The sequence below is a fragment of the Stigmatopora argus genome, chromosome 7, assembly GCF_051989625.1.
Source record: "Stigmatopora argus isolate UIUO_Sarg chromosome 7, RoL_Sarg_1.0, whole genome shotgun sequence".
In the NCBI taxonomy this organism is placed as follows: Eukaryota; Metazoa; Chordata; class Actinopteri; order Syngnathiformes; family Syngnathidae; genus Stigmatopora; species Stigmatopora argus.
Window position 1 is genome coordinate 6800888 of NC_135393.1, and position 21242 is coordinate 6822129.

The 21242-nt window shown below is 42.0% G+C and overlaps 1 protein-coding gene across 1 annotated transcript in view; it reads right to left on the minus strand.

The window, feature by feature from the left end:
- The window catches only part of maml3 (mastermind-like transcriptional coactivator 3), an 86629-nt gene that overhangs the window by 8606 nt on the left and 56781 nt on the right, over positions 1-21242 (minus strand). Inside the window, exon 4 of the mRNA XM_077606335.1 lies at positions 937-1203. Within this exon, the coding sequence (XP_077462461.1) occupies positions 937-1203 (267 nt within the window). The remainder of the gene's footprint in view (positions 1-936; positions 1204-21242) is intronic.

Consider the following 21242-nt stretch of genomic DNA (forward strand, 5'->3'; position numbering starts at 1 on the left):
GAGTTGACCTTTGTGGATGGATAGTAAATTGAGTTATATGATTATACAGCCATTCCATATTGGATTGAATGCGTTTTTTTTATCATTAAGCAAGTATAATGAGATTTAAGGCACGAAAAGCACTTTCACACTTTATTCTCATTTACCTACAGTTGATGCAGCATCAGGAGCAACATGGGATTCAGTAACTTGCTGAAGTATAGAGAGGTCAACAGGGAAGGGGCAAAGAACCCACAACCTCTGAGCCACAAAGCCCCTGTAGTGTAACTAATATACATTGTCCCACATGTGGTTTGTATCATGTGTACATGTAAAGATGCAGTCCATAAAAAAGGATAAAGGCAATAAATTACACATTTGTAATTGGAAAATAATGCTACTGTGTTATCTAGCTTCAGATGTTTGAACAAATAGATTTTCTATGGCTGAACAGTTAATGCCTAGGAAGCTGAAGTTAGAGACCATCCTATTTGTGTGGGCTGTGAGAGCTACTGTAGTTCTACAGAGACACTAAACCTCAGCGGGTGTTTCTTCCCGACCAATATTCAAGTACATGTATACATTTTTGCAGATCAAATTGAAAATCCACATTGTGGGTGGTGACTTCATAGTCCGAGACTGGTTAACATTTAATTCGCTAACCAAGAAAGACGTCAAAAGAAAACAGCATATTATCACAGTAGGTGGCAAATGCCATGAACATAAACGCGCTCACAGGTAGGAGAGATGAAAAGGAAATTATGAAATGGAGACCACAGCAGGGTAATTAGACATGCAACTAGCCAACAGTAGGGTATGTCAGTATGCTGCTTTTATATGCAGACCAAAGTACACTTGTATTGTATAAATGACAAATTCAGACAATAGGAATAATCAAATGTTCTGATGACTGCATGCAGTAGACAACCAAACCATGGGCCTTTATGAAACGCTTACCTGTTCAGCCAGTAGTTGTTGTTGCTGCTGCTGCCTCTGCTCTCTGAAGAGCTGTTGCTTTTGTTGCTCCATCATGTGCATCTGCACCCTCTTCTCCTGCTCCATCGCCATCATCTGTTTCATCATGGCTGCCTGTTGCTGGCTACCCACATAGCCCGGAGGTGGACCTGACCCCTGGTTGGGCCCCACCCCTGAGGCCACCCCACTGGCAGGGTGAGGAGGAGGGATGGCGCCAGGTGGTCGGGACATTCCCACTACACCTTGCTCCTACAGAGACAGAGGAAAGAAACAGTGGTGGCAGCCTGTCAGTTCGAATTTGAGCGAAACAGTAAGAAATGGGCAAAAACAAAAGATAGATGCGGCTGCCCGAAGAGTTGTGATGGTGGCCGCATGGTGGATGGTGGAAAGCAATGGGTCACGGTGCATGCGTCGAGTTAGGTTCCATTGATGATCTGAAGTATGAAGCGGGTGTGCATCTGTTTGTTTTGCTATAAAATAGCCTCCTAACAGATTTCATGAATTGTTAAAAGATCAAACCCATCTGTTAGACAGAAACATATTTTATGTGATGAAATAATTTGTTTGTGTATTGTGTTGATCATTGGTTCTAAACTATGGTCACCCTGGAATGCGCATTTTCTTATTGCAGCGTTTCTTATTTTCACAAAGTCATGAACCACTTTTACACTGTTGAAGAAATTTGAAAATTGTTGTTTTAAAATAAATAAAAATAATCTATATATTCTTCAATATGACCACATTTGCTAACATGCTAAAATGTTTTTGAGAGGACCTTATTAATAACCTCAAGATGAACATGACAATTGAGTGAAAAAGTAATACCTTGGCATTGATCTCTTCTTTTTGGAAAATGAAGTCAACATGAGTATCATAATTTTTGGATTACAACCCGCTACATTTTCCTCTATCGATAAGTACCATGCAGCTTTTATAACAATATGACTTACTTAAAAAGTAATGGTTTAATTTTGCTACACTATATTTTAATGCTGCCTTGTCACTCATTGCAAGTGCCATTTACGTTGACATTAAAACTTACATAACAGCTGTCTGAGCTGCATTGTGGTACATCTTAAATTGAGGGGGAAGATGTTAATTGCAGGTTGTAATGCAATACGTATATATAGTTGATATCGGTGAGTACTCCAAGTGTCTTCATCTTCCTCCGCTTATCCGAGGTTGGGTAGTAAGGGCAGCAGCTTCAGCAGGGAAACCCCAGACTTCCCTCTCCCCAGCCACTTCATCCAGATCATCCATGAGGATCTCAAGGCATTCCCGGGCCAGACGGGTGACATATTCTCCCCAGGATGTCCTGGGTCGGCCACGTGGCCTCCTCCCATTGGGAAGTGCCCGGAACACCTCGCCAGGGAGGCGTCCAGGAGGCATCCTAATCAGATGCCCGAGCCAGCTCACCTGGCTCCTCTCAATCTGGAGGAGCAGCGTCTCTACTCCGAGCCCCTCCCGAATGACCAAGCTTCTCACCTTATCTCTAAGGGAAAGTCCGGACACTCTTCGGAGCAAATTCATTTCAGCTGCTTGTGTCCGGGATCTTGTTCTTTCGATCACGACCCACTGCTCGAGATCATAGATGATGGTAGGAACGTAGACCGATGGGTAAATAGAGAGCTTTGCCTTTCGGCTTAGCTCTTTCTTCACCAAAACGGACTGGTGCAGAATCCGCATCACTGCAGACGCTGCACCGATCCGCCTGTCGATCTCCCGTTCCATTTATCCCCCACTCGCGAACAAGACCACAAAATACTTAAACTCCTCCACCTGGGGAAGGACCTGATCCCAGAGCCGAAGAGGGCATGCCACCTTTTTCCGACTGAGGACCACGGTCTCAGATTTGTAGGTGCTGATTCTCATCCCGACCTCTTCACACTCGGTTGCGAATTGCTCCAGCGAGAGTTGGAGATTACGCCTTGATGAAGCCAACAGAACCACATCATCTGCAATACGCAGGGATGCAATACTGAGGCCAGCAAACTAGAACCCCTCAACGCCACGGCTGCGTCTAAAATCTAGAGAGAGAATATCTAGACTCTAGATATTCTGTCTAAAAAAGTAATGAACAAAATCAGTGACATAAGGCAGCCTTGGTGGAGTTCAACCCCCACGGGGTACGGCTCTTAAACACTACGCGGACCGGACTCTGACACCGGTCAAGTAATTATTTTTAAGTGAGATCGTTGCAATCATTAAATATATAAGTGCGTTTTGTAAAAATTGCACCACACAGCATATATTGAGCCACTATGTTGTATAAAAAATAGGAGAGCGTTCAGGTATCATGAGCCATATCATCTTTTACCTTCACAATGGAGCAATGGTTGGTCCGCACTGCATATATTATCACCTTATTAGCATATAAAGAGCACTACATTCTGCACTTAGCCATATGCTAATATCCAAGAGGACAACTAGCTCAGCTCAGGAGGTGAGTGCATATGAATTTCTTTCAGCATGATAGCTGACCTGGAAGCGGATATTGTTTATACCTCCTAGCTAGCGAAGCAATGGGGGTCCAAAGGCAAAAGGAGGTTTGTGCATATTAAATTGTATCAACACTGTCCCTCACATGATTCGACGACAAAGCACATGTGTAACTGCTGGTGTAGCAAGAAGACACGAGAGGGATTAGGCTTCAACCTCATGAAACTGATGCTCCATAAGCTGTACTCTGTATACGATAGCACAAAAATGGTGGAGAAACCACAAACGTCTTTTTTTAAAAAGAGAGACTGATTGATGCACCGGCGGCCCGGTGGTACGAGTGGTTAGCGCGTCAGCCTCACAGCTCTGGGGTCCTGGGTTCAAATCCATGTCCATCTGTGTGGAGTTTGCATGTTCTCCCCGGGCTTGCTTGGGTTTCCTCCGGGTACTCTGGTTTCCACCCACATTCCAAAGACATGCATGGTAGGCTGATTGGACACTCTAAATTGCCCCAAGGTATGGGTGGGAGTAGGCATGATTGTCTGTCTCCTTGTGCCCTGCAATCGGCTGGCAATTCAGGGTGTGTCCCCCGCCTCTGGCCCGGAGTCAGCTGGGAATAGGCTCCAGCACCCCCGTGACCCTAATGAGGATAAAGCGGGTCACAAAATGAGATCAGATGAGATGATTGATGCACTTAGCTACATGTCTCATTAACTAGATCAGTTGCACCACGTTTAAACATGAGGGAAAATGAGTAGTTCAAACGCTAGCCAACAGGTGGCACTGGTGACCTTTAAATGTGTGTGTTTATATGAGGGGATGTGTGTGTATGTGTGTCAATGGTTTCTTCTTAGCAGATGGCTCAATCATGACTGCTCTGATCTACGATTCTGCCGTCTCCCCCACACACCACCTTTATTCCACATCCCTGCAAACCCGCCATAAAAATCGTCTCCACTCCTTTTCAATATTTTGTAAAACACAGGGCACCCGGTAACCTCCATTGTTTTGAGTATAAATGTGGAATATATAGGTACACCATGCATACAATAGGAAGCTAATGCAATGAAAAATTGAGTGTATTACATGTCAAAAAGGCTGACAAAGGATGTAAGAAAGATGGCATCTGAGAAGGGGCGAGACAAGAAGATCCGCTTTTGAGCGCGGAAGAGTAAACGGTGACCTCGTGAAGAAGAAAGCAACAGTTGCTGCGGCAAGGACCAGATGGCTCTTGGATCAGAAGCTACGGTTGCTGTTCGTGGTTGCCCTTCACAACAGTAGAAACATACTTACGCAAGGACCTAGAATCTGTATGATGTAGATATTCTACTTGAAATTTCTGAAACATTTATCTCTGAATGTGCACTTCCATCAAGTGGACATTCTTTCCACTTTTCGCAGATGTTTTGTCACCTTTGGTTGTTTGTCCCCTCATACATTCTGGCACCTCTGCACCATTCAACAGAAACGGGTCAAAGCCTATTGAGGCTGCTGTGTACATATGTCAAGTTGCCAAGTTGTTGCAGGAAAAGACGATAGGATGTGGTGAAAAAGGGTGTGTTACAGGTTCCTTGTGGAGAATGTAAGGGTGTGTGTTTGTGTGTGCCTATGCTAGGCAAAACGTGTTCTTGTGTGCCGTAGAGGCTGTCAATTCTATTGGGTTAGGAGGCATGCAGAGCCCAAGCAATTGCATTACATGTGAAGCAAGCTGGTTTATAGGTGAGGGTGTGTGGTGAAGGAGGTAGTTCAATTTATAGGTACGTATGTGTCAACGGTGCAGAAAAGGCTCTTTTGGTTGCCTGTAGAAAAGGACTGTTTTGTGCAAACAATTTGATGAACAGCACAGTACCAGTGAGGGCTGGACGGATGGGAAGATACGTCTTGAGAGGCACTTACAAGTTGGCTAAGTTAAGGCCCGAGTAGTTTCTTATTGACTCAAGTTAAAATAGGTTTGTAAAGGACTGGATGTCTGGTTACTGTTAGCAAAATTATGTTCTCTCATTGAAAAATGTAGATGGTATATCCATAATTTTTTGTTTGAGATTGAATTTAATTAACTTAAATATTTGAGGAGTGACGGTCTGGGTGTGGAGTGGTTAGCGCATCGGCCTCACAGTTCTGGGGTCGAGGGTTCGATCACAGCTCAGTCCTCACTGAGTTGCATGTTCTCCCGGGAGCATGCATAAGTTTCCGCCAACATCCCAAAAACCTGCATGGTAGGCTGGGTGGACGCTTTAAATTGCTCCTCGATATGAGTGTGAGAAGGAATGGTTGTCCATCTTGTGCCCTGTGATTGGCTGGCCACCGATTCAGCTTAAATCAGCACATGTCAAGGTGGGTTTTGTGATCAGATGAGACCAAAATATAACTTTTTGGTCATAATCCCACTAACCGTGTTTGAAGGAATAAGAATGATAAATACCATCCCAGGAACGCAATCGCTAGTGTGAAGCGTGCGGGTGGCTAGCATCATGCTCTGGGGGTGTTTTTCTCCACATGTTACAGGACGACTGCACACACGGGAGATTATGACTGGGGCCATGTATTGTGAGATTTCGGGGAACAACCTCCTTCCCTCAGTCAGACTATTGAAGACGGGTCATGGCTGTGTCTTCCAAAATGACCCAAAGTGCACAGTCAGGAAAACCAAGGAGCGGCTCTCTAAGTAGCATATCAAAGAGCTGGCGTGGCCTAGCCAGTCACCAGACCTATAGCCAATAGAAAATCTTTGGAGGGGGCTCAAACTCCATGTTTCTCAGTGACAGCCAAGAAACCTAACTGATGTGTGTTGAGGAGTGTGTGCAAACCTGGTGGAAAAACTACAGGAAACATTTGACGTCTGTAATTGCAAACAACGGCTACTGCACCAAATATTATTATTGGTTTTCATAGCTGTTCAAATACTGTACCAAACAATCATAATCATACTTCAGACCCCACCATGATTTCTAAGTGGCAGAACTTGCAATATAGCAGTTCACACATACATAAGATACACATATATAACAATAAGAAAGCCAGAGCCATTATAACGAACCCAATGTAAAGATTATATCCACCCACTGTCTCTAACACCACCTCCTCACATACTCACATAGTAAATTTCTCCCCCGAAGAGAGTTATATTTAAACTGTTGGAGAGCCGCCTTGTTCCCCACAGTGGTCTGTTTAATCTCTAACATCTCGGTTCTCTAAACCTGATTTGGCCTATTTCTGAACTACACACACGTGTACTATATGCCTAAGAAAATACTACTACCAAAACTTTTTTTTTAAATCAACCTGCTTCTAAGGAGCATAGCTGCCTAGCTTTGGATTTTAAAACATCTAATGCCAAAAATAATTTGAACTCGAAAACGGTGACCATGTTTCTGACTAAACATGACTGTTTTCATTAAAATAACCAATTAAGAAAATTTTGGCCATATTTTTACCCTTGTTTTGCCCAGAAGTCTACCATAATCTGCCGGTTATAAAAGTATCCTGTATCATACAAGTGGCTTCTCATCCCACTTCCCTGTGCGATGCAAGCAAATGCCAAGCACTTGAACTGAGTGTGTACAGAAAATCAAGACCCATAAAACTAGGTAACAACACCCTTTTTACGTATTTTCAGTGGTGAAGGTAGCACTTCTTTAGAGAGCCATTAAATTATTCTTGTTGTCTTGTATAGTGGACTTGCGCATGTGGCGCATGCAGCAGACACTAAACTCAACGAAACACAACTCTCCTCCCTACCAACATCTGCAGCTGTTTTTTTTTTTAATTTTAATGAAAGCGATTAGATTGAAAACCGTTGCTTAGTTGTGATATAAAAGTAGAGAAACATGAGTGCACTTCCAGACCTCATTTTTAACACTAAACAATTGCTAAACATTTGAATAACGACATGCAGCCAGCTGGATATAAAGTTTTATAATATTGCGGAAAAAAGGTCATTATGTGAAGATGCGGGACGAAATAGGGTATTTTGGAAACGCGACCCCTATTGAGGTGAATGGCCACGAAGTTCACCGCAACATTATGGCGGACTGCAATGCGGCATCGCGTATAAGTGTATATTTCTTCCATTACATTGGACATTTCCAAAGAAATTTGTCCGTGTGAGGATGAGAGAGAGGTGGGAAGGAGAGTGCTGTGGAGTGAGAGGAGTTTGGTGTCGAACTGTTCCTCGCTGCGAAACAGATTTGGTCTATTTGTAGGTGAACACATTTTGAAAGTTGATTGAAGTCAAAGCATATTTATCGGTAGAGCCCAATTCACCACAAGTTAATTTAAAGTGCTTTACCTGACATAAAAGTCACAACAGACATTTAAAAACAGGCGTCACACTAACTGGAGCCAAGAGCGCATTACACTACATTACACCGTGTGTCTAGAGAGTGCATAGTGCGGCGCAACAATAGTACAGATACGTTCATCCTTTCATAGAAAGGAATAATCCTGTCAAGTAAGTGGAATATATCAAAATATGGGTGCATGATGATTGAGATGTGTTAATATGGCACAGCAACTAGCTAATAGCTAGTAGGTGATAAAAAAAGAAGGGTAACAAGTGTCCCACAAGCGGAAGACACTTCTCTGTCTTCATACAAATTTCTTCTAGCATGCATGTTTTTGGAATGTGAGAGGAGACCGAAGTACCTGAAGAAAACCCACACAAGCCCATGGAGAATATGCAAACCCTACACAGTGAGGCCTCACCTGGGATCAAACCCTCGACCTCAGAACTGTGAGGCCGGCGCGCTAACCACCTGTTCACCTGTGAGAAAGCTATTTTGGCTAAAATAGTGAATGTTTTTTTTGTTTTTTATTTAAAATTAAGAGTTGTCACCACATGCCACTGAGGTTTTTACATTTTACAATAAAAGTGATTACAAAACATCCCATTTAAATGATATTTACATATTGGTAGGACTTTTTTGTACAGTAAATCAAACTTCTGTCAATTTGATCCTTGAACAAAAAAAGGAATTGCCATACACATTAGTTCATGTACCTTTACGATTATCCTCACAAGGGCCGCAGGGGTGCTGGAGCCTAACTATTGGCAGTAGGAGGAGTACACACTGAATTGGTGGCCAACCAATCACAGGAGATAAGGAGACAAACAACTATCTAGAAGACTCTCATACATACGGAAAATTTGGAGTGTTAAATCAGCCATCCATGCATGTTTTTGGCATGTGGGAGGAAACCAGACTATCTGGAGAAAACCCACGCAGCATAGGGAGAACGTGACAACTCCACACAGGAAAGCCAGAGCTGAGGACTGAACCCTTAATATCAGAACAAAGAGACCACCACAACCACCTTGTGCCACCAGTTCTATCAATTGAAATATAAACTTTGGAGATTGATTAGCTAGCGTTGTACACAGTTTCTGAAGATAGTATTAAGGTTGGCCAAGATGTGTTGTACATTTGGGTCTCCCATACACTACAAAGCAGGCACACAGACGTACATGCAGAAGACGAGACACTAATAATTGGTTGAAATCATGAAGAGATGTTGATTGAATGCTGGTCAACGTAACATTTCATCTCTCTGATAGACTGAAGCAGTCTATTGGTGGTGCTTTGTTCAAAGATTGTTTGTAATTGGCTTATTAACAAGATGTGACAGAAGGTGGAATATGACACACCGAGGACCAAAGTAAATCATTTTCATAATGCAGGTGAGAAAGAGAAAAGGAGCACAGAGAGGATGAGATCACTTGTGACCGGCAAGTGCTTGTGGTGACCGAATAAATGTACCACCCTAACAGGGACCAGGTGCTACAGTAAATCACCTTGGATACGGTCACCATGGAAGACACACTCAGATTTTGAGTGTGTGTTTGAAAAAGCCACTGAAATCTGCATGCATTTCAGATACATTCATAGTGCGTGTGGTGGTTGGAGGGGATCCGTTGGAGAAAGCGAGATTAATGTGTTTGTAGGTAATCTAATTCTGTTGGCTGAAAAAGGTATTTGTGAGCTCCGTCTCAGAGTCACGCCAGTTGAACTGCTCTTCTTTTTCTTCCTCTTCTCTTTTACCCATCCTTGTGTGCGTCACTCTTTATGAAGAGCTATCTTTATATCATTGCCAGCATTATTGCAAGTGCAGACATGCAAAGCTGCAAAGTGTATTGAGGGAAATATGCAGTGCGATTAGGAGCAGCCAATAAACAGAAAGGAAAAAGAGAACAAATGTTTGTGTGGTACCACACCATTGGTATTTCAGTTTTTTTACAGAGAGACTCACTGGATCAGCCTCATTACATGGCTAGTAGTGGAGGTAGAAAAATGCTCCAGTGTCCATTCCCACATCTCTATTTTCCTCCCTTCATGTGCCTTGTTAGGACATGACACGACTCCTCTCCAATTTCCCCTTTGAGTGTCTCACTAAATTTTGTGTCCCAGGTTTTCTTTTGTTTCTTTTTTCCCCCTCTACCTCTTTCCTCCTCTTAAAATGTCCTTTCTTTCCCATCTGTCTATCATTCATATCCATTTTGGAAGTGCAGCCCCTCCATTTTCTTATATCTCTCTTAAGATCCAGCTTCATTTCTCCCCCTTCGCCACCCTTTCTCCCCTATTCTCTTTTTCTATTCAGCCACCTTCCCCAACTCTTTCTGCTTTTGTAAACCCCAAGACAGCAGGACCGATCCCTCACTTTTTATTTACTCTCTCACTTTGGGTCCATCGCCTTTGTCTTCCAGTTTGTTTAGCTAGACTGCAGATCATCTCACTTTATTCCTACGGATTATGGCCATTTTGATAACCTTGCCTTTTCCATTTACCGCTTTCCTCTCTTGGTTGGCCAGGCAACCTCCACCTCGCTTTGTCTCTCCCTCCATCTCTTCCTCTCTAAATGTGTCTCTGCCTCTGTCATAGACCCCTCATTACAGCTCCTCCTCCTCCCTCCTCTCCTTTCTCGCCCTCTCCCTCTCTCCAGAGAAGCCATTAGGTGCTGCTGTGAGGCTATCACTCTTGCTCTCTCCTTCTCTTTTTCTTTCTCTAGCCGTGGTCTCAGGGCAATAGCCCCCCCCCCCCCTCTTTTTTTCTCCCTGCTGCATTCCTCCTCAGCCTCTCCATCTCTCGCTTCCTGTCTTTCTTCAGGCACAGCTATTCTCTCCCTCCTTCTCACGCCTTTACATCACTGCTCGCTCTTCCGCAACTATCCGTTGTACCTCTTTCCATCTTGATTCCTTCCACCCCTTTGTCTGCCCCCCCCACCCCACCTTTCCCTGCATTCTGCTGTAATCCATTGAGATAGACTACTCCTATACCCTCTGCATGTAAATGAAGAGAATGGCAAGTGGCCTATTTGAATTAAATTTGTTTCCCTTATTAATAATTGATTACAGATTAATAAATGAATATTGGTTTCACATTTCTTTTCATGGAAAGTCTCACTCCTTTTTTACTTTTTTTTTTAAAGAACATCATTTCAAAGCTAAATGTTTGTAGAATTGTGGTAAGAGGATTGTCCTGAAATCTCCCTAAAAAATCTACTGAATACAAATTCTGTTTCATTTCTATTTTCTTTTAGGATGGGCATTTTCCCCCAGACAAGCTGCATCTTCAGCGAGCTCCATTGCCCCTGACTCTGCCTATCGATGTATGCCATTAATCTTTCCTGCTCCTTACCCTCCCCTCTCTGGCACGGGAGAGAGAGACAGAGAGAGTGAGACATATGGCAGGAAAATGACCATTAACTGCAAGCCAGCATCTCCAATAATTCTACAGCAGCCTATTATCCACAAAGACCCAAAATGGGCTTTGGTAATATGATGAAATCTTCTGTAAAAAGTAGAAACGGGACTAAAAGCGTAACAGTGTCGAAATACTTGCTCTCCTGAGCTATGTTATCACATTATTTTATTCTACTCGACTATCTGCCTGTCAGCCTACCTTCCATAGTATGTACATTAGTCTTTGAGTAGATTTTCTTTGTTTTTTCCCCCTTCTTGGTTTTTTTTTCCTATGGTGTTTTAATCCTCATCATAGTGCACTACTACACACCCTGTTGTCTTTCTCTGAAATGTATTTTTTTTTCTTCACAAGACTCGCTGGATTCTGAAAGAGGGTAAAATTTCATTAAACTAGGTGTCAGTGTGAGCTCATAATCTAACCAAAATGCACTTCGAAATACGTGTGAGCGTGTGAAATGAAGCAAAAATGATGCCAAATAGGAACCCCAAATGGAACAGAGACCCCAATTTGCTGTCATAGCTAAAAAAAACTATTGGTTGTGTGGGAGAGTGCATCACAGAAGTGAAATAAGCCTGATTCAGATCTGTCATTCACCATGTTGTTTCAAAGGAGATGGAGAGGTGATGAATGGACCATTGTAATGGTCAGACAAAGCAAAGCAGAGCAGATGAATAGTGAGAGAAAGAGGTGCGCAAAGAGGTGACAAAAGTACAAAAGTATTTGCGACACCTACAAGAAAAATGTCCTCTGTAATGCAACAAACATTGACATTTAATTTGAAGTGCTAGAAGAAAGTGAGATTTAAAAAAAAAATCTCCACCAAACAACTCCATATTTTAGAGCTGGTCTTAGAGGAACAAGTTTTCAAGTTTGGTGCAAATACAGATGTACCTCTACTTAGCTATGTTTCTACCTGAAATAATCGGGATACAAAAAGTCTCGATGGGAGACCCTTTGTTTCGAAGATATTAAAAAAAAATTCCAAGTTACAAAACATCAAATGAATTCAAACATCCCTCGAAACATAAATACACATCCTGAATCTGTTTTCGTTTTTAATTTTCGTGGTAGTGTTGCTTTCCCATTGGCTATCTCCAAACACCATTGGCTCTCAACCGTCTTAATATTTCCTTTGGGTTACATTCAGCTTCATATTGGGGAGAATGTCCTTGTGACAGTTGCTCCCCAAAGTCACGGCTTATAGAAAATTGTCAAAAGTAATACATTCTTGATATACAGTATATGTTGCTACCTGTATACAGTATATGCTGATATTCCTCATTAAATAAAAATTAAAGATACAACTTTCTTCCACATGAAATAATATTGAATTTGCCTGCCATTGAGTCGCATGCCTGAAAAATATCTACTCATTTTGCCCCTTTTACAAATAAAAATTGAGATTATTAAAGTATGGTGGCCTATTGGAAGTGGTTAGCACAAACTCATATTTCTGGTCGGTCCTCTTGTGTGAACCTTGCATGTTCCCATTCATTTTCTGCTTATCCTCACACAGGTCGCAGGGGCGGTGTTGGAGCCTATCCCAGCTAACTATGGGCAGCAGGCAGGGGGCACCCTGAATTGGTGGCCAGCCAATCACAGGGCACATAGAGAGAAGACAACCATTCACGCTCAGACTCACACCTTGGGTCAATTTAGTGTTCAACCAGCCTACCATGCATGTTTTGGGGATGTGGGGAAGAAAAAAAAACGGAGTACCCAGAGATGGAAGCTCTGCTGTTCATAAAAATAATGAAGACTGTCACCCAGAAGAAATTAAGTGAAACAGCAGGGAAAGAAGGGAGAAATACATTAGTGAAATAATTTTTTGAAGGAGAAACTTGAGATCGATGTGCAAACAAATACTAGGAGGCGGCCAGAGGGCATAGCAGCAGGAGAGCAAAGACTAAGACAAAGGGGAAAAAACGGAACTCTGTGTTTAAGTCAACAACATGGGGAATAATAAAACAGACAAATATGTTAGAAGAGACAGTTGTATAGCAGTAGGTTACACGGTGATATGGAAATTATAGATACATTCGTGAAAAATGATGGGAGATATTTCGATGTAGCTATGTCATCTGTGACAGTACAGAAAATAATGGGGTTAAGGGAAAGAATGAAGGGATAGAGAGAGAGATAAAGAAAGAGGGAGAGAGAGAGAAAGCAACAAAGAAAGAAAGAAAAAAATCTTATGAGATTCTTTAATTAGCTCTGACTCTCCTGACAAGCTCGAAAAGGCAGCAGGCGTTTAGTGTGGAATTGACATTAACCCGACGGCCTGGTGGGAAGGGCCTTAGGTGGGTGCGACGTGGAAGGCAGGGAGGGAATAAGGGAGGAAAGTGTGTGTGTGGGGTGGGGGGGTATTCAGAAGGAGACAAATGGATGCTGTTACATAGAACGAGTGGGGGAGGAGGTGACAGTAGTGGTCTGAAGTTATCTGAAAGCACTCCATCAAACCAAAGACAAAGGAAGAGAAAAAAGGAGGGAGATACTCAAGGGAACTAGATGGTAATGTCTATTTGTTCATGTATAGAGCAGTTTTTACATGAACGAACACACTCCTATAGTTCCTTACTGTGGTAGTTAATGTACATGGCAACAGGACATTATGTGTAAAAGAGTGAAAATATTCCAATAATTGCCTACAGCTTGCAACTGTTTAGTGTCCTTTGCATGTGGGGAAAAAAAACAAAGTGAAAGAAGAAACATCTGACCATTTGCAGTTTTTCCCTAGTGTTAGATACGCCACGTGTCAGGAACGTGCCCCTGTACAAAACGTTGCTTTTTACTGATCGCATACACATGCCGTTAATGGTTGCTGGTGGATTCGAGCACGGGCGGAGGGGGCGAAATGAAAGAGAGAGGTTAAGTCGTTGAGTATGAAGGGATTTAGACCTCAGAGGAAGAGAGAAGATAGAATGAAAGTAGAGCAGTAAATGACCCAGTGCGCGTGTAAGTGTTTAACTGTGCCATACTGGTGTTAGTGAGTGATAAGAAAATTGGGGGTGCCATGGTGAAACTAACACGACTAGTGCTCCACTACATTATTGATATTGTTTTGGCTTTTATGGGTCCCTGTTGAACCAAATGGGAGATGAGGGATTAAATGAGCATGCTGGTAGAAGAGACACCTTCTATATGTCTTTTTTTCTTTTCTCCTGAGATGCAGTGTTTCTCGACAGATGAGCTATCCAAAATGACTGACCCACGATATTGATAAGTTCCACTTTTCGCTCTGCTCATCTCATGCATGCGTGTGTGTTTATTTGTCCTGTGAGACAAATGTTATGATTCTTGGTTGTGCTGCAAAGAAATCAATGACTACAAAACCTCTCCACATGAAAAAAAATGACGGAGCGTATGGCAGTACACAGTGGGGTGAGTATATAAGCGTGTGTTAAGTAGTTTGCAGGTAATTTTTGCACATCCTCTTTTTTTCTTTTCTTTTGTGTTTCTCTCTTTTGAAGTTAAATTTCCAAATCTCTCGATTATTTCCGACACTGCCTTTCAAACCTGGAGGTGATCATTAGTGATGGCTAATGGTGGCTGAGGTGGGTTAATGCGTCAGGAGCTCTCAGAGACCGGAGTGGGCCATTTGTGATGTGGCTGCTGAGATTGATTGGGGGTGGGCGAGTAGCATATCCCAGTGTTGTTAGCCTTGCTCATTGACCAAATGAAGATCAATACTTATAGTGGCCCGAGGACAGTCAAACACACACACTACAGGCCAAACATTATGGCGTACGTAGACAATGCTTTGTGGACAAACATCGAAGAAAAAGAAATCTAACACACACACATTCACATACATCCAGTGGTCGAAATAACTTTAATGATTTGACCATTAGGATGGAGGCATGAATCAGCGGTAATGGCTAGCAGGGAGCAACATTATTGATACTTGTAACACATGCACAACAATATACACACAAAAAAAGAGCATGTAGAAAAACACAAACCAAGTGACAGAACTAAAATGCTTAAACGTGCCCAAGAGTTGGATATCGGCTGACAAAAAATGGCGGAAACAAACTACCACTACTACTAAGCCAATTATGCAGTTTCAAGTTTTAGTACGAAGAGATCTGACAACACCTCCAAGAAAAACCTATAAGAGACATCATTAACTCAGGTTATTACAATTGATAGGCAATAAAGAAATTTTGTAAGCATTGTAAGCACAAAGTAGTACAGTTACATTAACTTTGATTCATTGTTTATACAATTTAAGTGAAGCATAATCTGAGTTGAAGGCCATCTTTTGAAGTCAGCTTGCCTGACTAGTGTAACAACAGTTCCCATTTAGGATATTACCCCTCTGCCACAGCCTCCAGGCATTACTAATCAAGCAATGTATTTTCCAACTGCTACATTAGTGTTAAATGTGAATCAATTAGTCATGCATAGAGGGGGAGGCAGAAGGATGACATAACAAAAGGCTAAGTCATTTTGTAAAGTTACCTGTGTAGACTAAGAGTGCATGAGACCAATTTGTGAGCTTTTATATCGCAGAGTGACTTTAGAAACCCTACACTCCAGACACTCTACCCTAGGGTAACATCGGTGCTAAACGAAACCTAAATGTCCCAAAAAATTATATATTATTCATTTTACCTATGAAAACTGTTGGAATTGTACTAAATTGAAAAGCTATGGGTCCCAAAAGAAAAATTTCCAGTCCGCACCATTGCGCAAAAAAAGAACAATGTGAGTTGATAAAAGCTCAAACTGAATTTACAAGCCATGAGTAAAAACAAACAACAGATATTAACAAATGTTGCAGCTAATTCATTAAACCTGAATTGGTTGCCAGCAAATTGCAGGGCAACCATTCACGCTCACACGCACAATGGGCAATTTAGGGTATTCAAACAGCCTAACATGCATGTTTTTGCGATGTGGGAGGTAACCAGACTACCAGGAAAAAATCTACACAGGCCTGGGGAGAACGTGCAAACTCCACAGAAGAAGGTCCCAACTCACCAAGAATTGAACCCTCGATTTCAGAACTGTGAGGTGCTAAATACTCTTCCTCTGGGCCGCCTCCCTAAAACAATGCAATGGAAATGAGTGGAAGCTGTTTTCGAATAAGAAAAATATGTACTAGGTACTTAATAGTATTGTAGTTCAAACACTTCCCTATGCCATCATTATTGTTACATAGCTCATTTGTTTAAGGATGATTGGTTCAAGAATGCCACCTGACATTGTCGAGGTTCTTCCGCCTGACTTTCTGCGGGCAGTCAGGGTTCGATTCCCCCTTGGTGTCAGTGTGATTGTAGGCGTGAGCGGTTGTCCGTTTCATTGTGCCATGTGAATAGCGGGCAAACAATTCAAAGTGTCTGTGCCTGCCCATAGTTGGCTGGGATAAGCTCCAGCACCCCCACAACCTATGTGTGGGTAAGCCATAGGGGAGATGATTGAATGTTTTACGAATGATGGAGGTGTAGGATTTAAAAGTTAATGATCACACAAAAAAGAAGAATAACAAGAACTATTTGACTTGGGATTTGATAGGCCTTGAGCCTATAAACATTAAAAACAGGTCTTTTAGTTGACAAACAACCATACCACACCCCTACTTATCTCCTCGCCCAATGTTTTCTTTAGGGGCAAAGATCTAGCATGGTCTGCCGACACTGAAACACCTCTCCACACTGTTTGTCACAAGAACGTGGGACAGAGAGAAGGATAGATGGAAGATGAGTATAAGGCAATGATGGGCAAGGTCATGTAACTATGGAGATTTTATAGGGACATGACGTCCAAGGTGACTGTTCTGACTAAGAGTGACGCACACATCAAGGTCTTGGGTTCAACGTGTAAAAAAAAAAAAGAAGAGCTCCAGGGCCGGACTGAAAAAATAAAAAAGTGAGTGCTAGATGGAAAATCAGACGGATTTGGTTTTTGCTCAACCCAGGATAGAGAGTGGAGATCTCAGTGTGTGCTGCAGCAACCCCCACTGGCAGATTATAGAGTGACGTAGTGTTATCATTTCTGATTTCTCTTCCTAAAGGAGGGGGATAGGGTGGAGGAGCGGTTGAAGGGGGTGGTGGTGGTGGTGGTGTAGAGGGCTGGGGGGGGGGGGGGGGGTTGTCGACAAGTCTCATTGCTAGAAAAATGGTCTAATAGCAAAGGGGAGGGAGAGAAGGAGGCTGAGAAAAGGGAACTGAGGCAGAGATAGAGACATAGTGCCAGACAAAGGAGTGAGCAGACACAAAGAGACACAGGCAAAGGAACAGAGGGGGCAAAGAAGGGAAAATGGCTGTGACTTCTTTGTATATACAGTATCATCAGAGTGCACACAACCACTAAATTACTGTTTAGGAGTGGGATAAAAAATGGGAGCAATGAAAGATTGGTGACACACTCTTAAAGAAAGATAGACTCAAAATAAATAAAGAAACAATCAGATTGAAGATCGAAGTCCAAAGTGTTTTTTGGCACAACATGTGTGTTTGTGTGCACATGGCAGCATCAAGAAACATTTACAATGAGGCAGCTGTTCCATTAGCAACTGCCATTGTGTCTAATTGCATCCTGGTCTCTTTAGACAAGCACACACGCGAACACACGTGCGCACATGCACACGGAGCATATGTGCGTGTAAATACACAGTTGTTGTCTCTCCAGCCAACCAGAAAATCCCAACCAGGCACGCTAACAAGAAAGGGAACTTGGAGCGGCAGACCGACGTGTGGTGTTAATCACAGTGCACTCCCTTACACTCTTCCAAGCCCACCACACAAGAACACACAGAGGAAAGATTTCACTTAACCCCCCACACACACACACAACATGCACGCGCACACCTCCCCCAGCTTTTGAGGAGAGGATCTGACGCATTGTGAAATACCAAACATACCAGAGAAGCCACATGAGAGCGTAAAAGGCAGCATTTGAAGAGCCGCAAAAAACAATCACACTCTGAGGTGCACTGCTATCAGTTTTACAAGAATCAGCCTTTTTCACAAATGTATGCAAATACAGGAAAAATATATTTAAAACTCAATCAATCCTCACATTGATGTTAATGACATACATGCATACCTTGTGTTGCCGGTCTTTTGGTCGCCGGTCTTTTGGTCGCGGTCTTTTGGTCGCCTGGACCGCGACAACGGGCGACCAAAAGACCGGCGACCAAAAGACGACGACCAAAAGACCGGCGACAAAACAAGGTAAAACAACACGGTCTACGCATCAATAAAAGCCAACAATGGCCATGAGCAGTTTCACTGAGCCGACGTGTGAGTGTATAAGAGTTTGTATGTACATGCGTTGTCCCTTTAAGAAGCTACGTCAGTCAGGGTCTTAACAAGTTCTCCAACAAAAAACAATAAAAGTCCGGGAAATTTGGAGCTTTTCTTTAGCGTAATAATTACTAGGGCATTAAGTATGACTAAATAGTAATTCGCAGTTTGTATTTAGGGAATTTGAGCAACGATATAAATGGTAATTATCAATAACCTTCCGGGCGACCAAAAGACCGGCGCCCAAAAGACCGGCGACCAATCGACCGTGTACCCATGCATACATATTGTACTGTACATACGCGCACAAAGGCATATGATAAATTTCACTTCTTCTTCGGTGCTGAGTTCCACCCAACTCAGTGCTGAAGAAGCGGTGCCCTGACTTTAGCCATTTTTTCTCCTGTCTTCTGCTTGCAAGTTTCATCATGAATTTTGCCATTTTTATTAATATTTTTTAATTGAACACTTAATTAAAAAAATGCGATGCACTAAAGTCGCCATGTGGTGAAGGATGACAGTAGGTGGAAAGCACACCCAGGTACGGGAAGAAAATGCAAACCCATGAATACGGGAATGAACCTTGATCTCAGAATTTTAGGCAGATGTGGTACTCAAACAATCACCATGCCAAAGCAATGGTGCGCAAAAACTACAAAAAAAGACTCAGCAGAAAATCTGGTTCAAATGAGGACTTAAATCGAAGCGCATGACATTATGAACACAGTGTTGTATATCAGAAGGTTCTCTGCACATCTTGAAAATACAGTTTGTTCTGTTCTTACCCCCTTTTTTAATAAAAAACAATGAACAGATGAATCTCTGTCCCTGAAAATGTGTCCAAAAACCTACATGAAGGATGGTGCACACAAATAGTTTAAATGAATATCCCTTTTTTGTAAATAATCTAGTTTGATTCAATCTAATTATATCATGAATTACAGATACAACATTTGACAACATGAACAAACCTGTTGCTGATTGGTTGTAGTGACAGTGGACGGAGCCAGAAATAAAACTGTTTCCTATTCTTTTATATCCTGTTGCAGGCTCTCGAGCACACGCTCAAAATTTCACTAGCACTCTTTGTCCCATAATGATTAGCTGCGAGAGGGTAGCCGATTTTCGCCTCATTGCGCGAGTTCCATAGAAAATAAATTGAACGCGAGCGATGTTGCCTCCCGTGTGTCTCCCCCATTAAGCACAGTAAAGTCTTTCGATTGGGCGCAGCTGCCGCTGGAATGTTAAAACTTTGGGACACTCTTATTGTGTAATTTGAAATGGCGCGATAAGAACGACATGTATTGTGCATTAACTAATGAAACAGCACTGACACGCAGTCAGGCACACATTTGTACTGCTTTAAAGGGGAGAGGAAAATAACTCCTGTGCCTCTGGTTTAATTCTATTTTCAACGGCAATGTTCCAGAGCCACTCGGGGACGGCAGCCCTGACCAAAAAAAAGTTATAATTGTGGCTGGAGCTGTACCTACAATTTGAAGAAAAAAACTGATGGAATTCAGAGTAAAATGTTTACTTTCTTTGATAGATTGGTTAACAAAATAATAATACAAATATATGAGCCGAGGCAAAAGGACAGTTTCAGTGAGTTGAAGGTGATACATCGAAATATCCGTCATGAATTTGAAGTAAAATTAATCACAGGATTGGTTAAATACACATGTCTGTTACTCAATCTTCAGAATATGAGACATTTTGCTAGGCCTCAGAAAACTCTTTTGTTTTTCTGTATACTAATTATCTCCTGAAGAAATTAGCCAGCACTTAAATATTGATGTTCATGCTATTTGAATTTCCACCATGTCTATTTTCAAATCACCTTACTCAGTAAGGCTTACCGTACCCAATGATGTGGACATTATGATTGATGCTGCTTAAGAGTTTAAGATCACATTTCTTGTTGATTTTACACTTAACACATTCAAAAGGAACCAGCATAGAATAAAAGTTCCCCCCACTCTATGAGAAATAAATACATTATTCAAGTAATTTACAAATTTTCAGAATTACTTTGTCCTTGACAAAGGAGTTAGTGTTTGTTGCCCTTTGCTATCCAGAAAAAAATGAAGAGATTCCTGCATATAATATTTTTCTAGATTGGTGTAAAAGGTTTCCACTCTTATATTCCTATAAATACACAGCGGGTTATTTTTTAACAAAAATGCATGACTTTAAGGCTTAAAAATGATGGACCGCTACATTAAAAAAATCCCACAATGCGAGGAAAGATGGAGCAGTCAGTCAGATTCCAAATATGTCATCAGCAAAAGCAAATATAAATCTGCTACACATGCAGATGAACACAAGTTTTACTCATGACACACTCAGGATTAAGATAGGAGGAGTCCCCATTATGAGTGACTGCATTACCATTGCTCTGAGGGCACATTGTCCATAACACCTCATTAGTTTCCTAAATTGCTATTCATTTTCAATGGTGCACCCAGTAGTGTAATTCCACTGAGAGGAACAAATGAGAAAGGATAACAAAGAGAAATTGTTCATGTTGCAGACATACGAACACAACATTTGAAGAGATGCAACCACAGGACATGTTTAAACTGCACCCCCACCCTCCCCAATAATTGCGGATCTACGCATACAGTCTATACATTTCCATCCCCTTGATTCATGGGCTCAACCTAGGAAATAACACTTGTTCACATAGACACACACAACACAAAATATAATTAAGTCATGCCTGTTTTCTAAGTCAAGAAGAAATGAAGCAAGATACCCACACAGGTATCTTCATAGTTAACAAGCAGTGTGTGCTGGGGTAAATTTGGAATATCTGGCTTTTGTGCTTATTCTAAATTCATCTCTCCACCAACAATAAGTGTGAGAGTAGATGCAATCAGCTTCATCTTAAGTATGA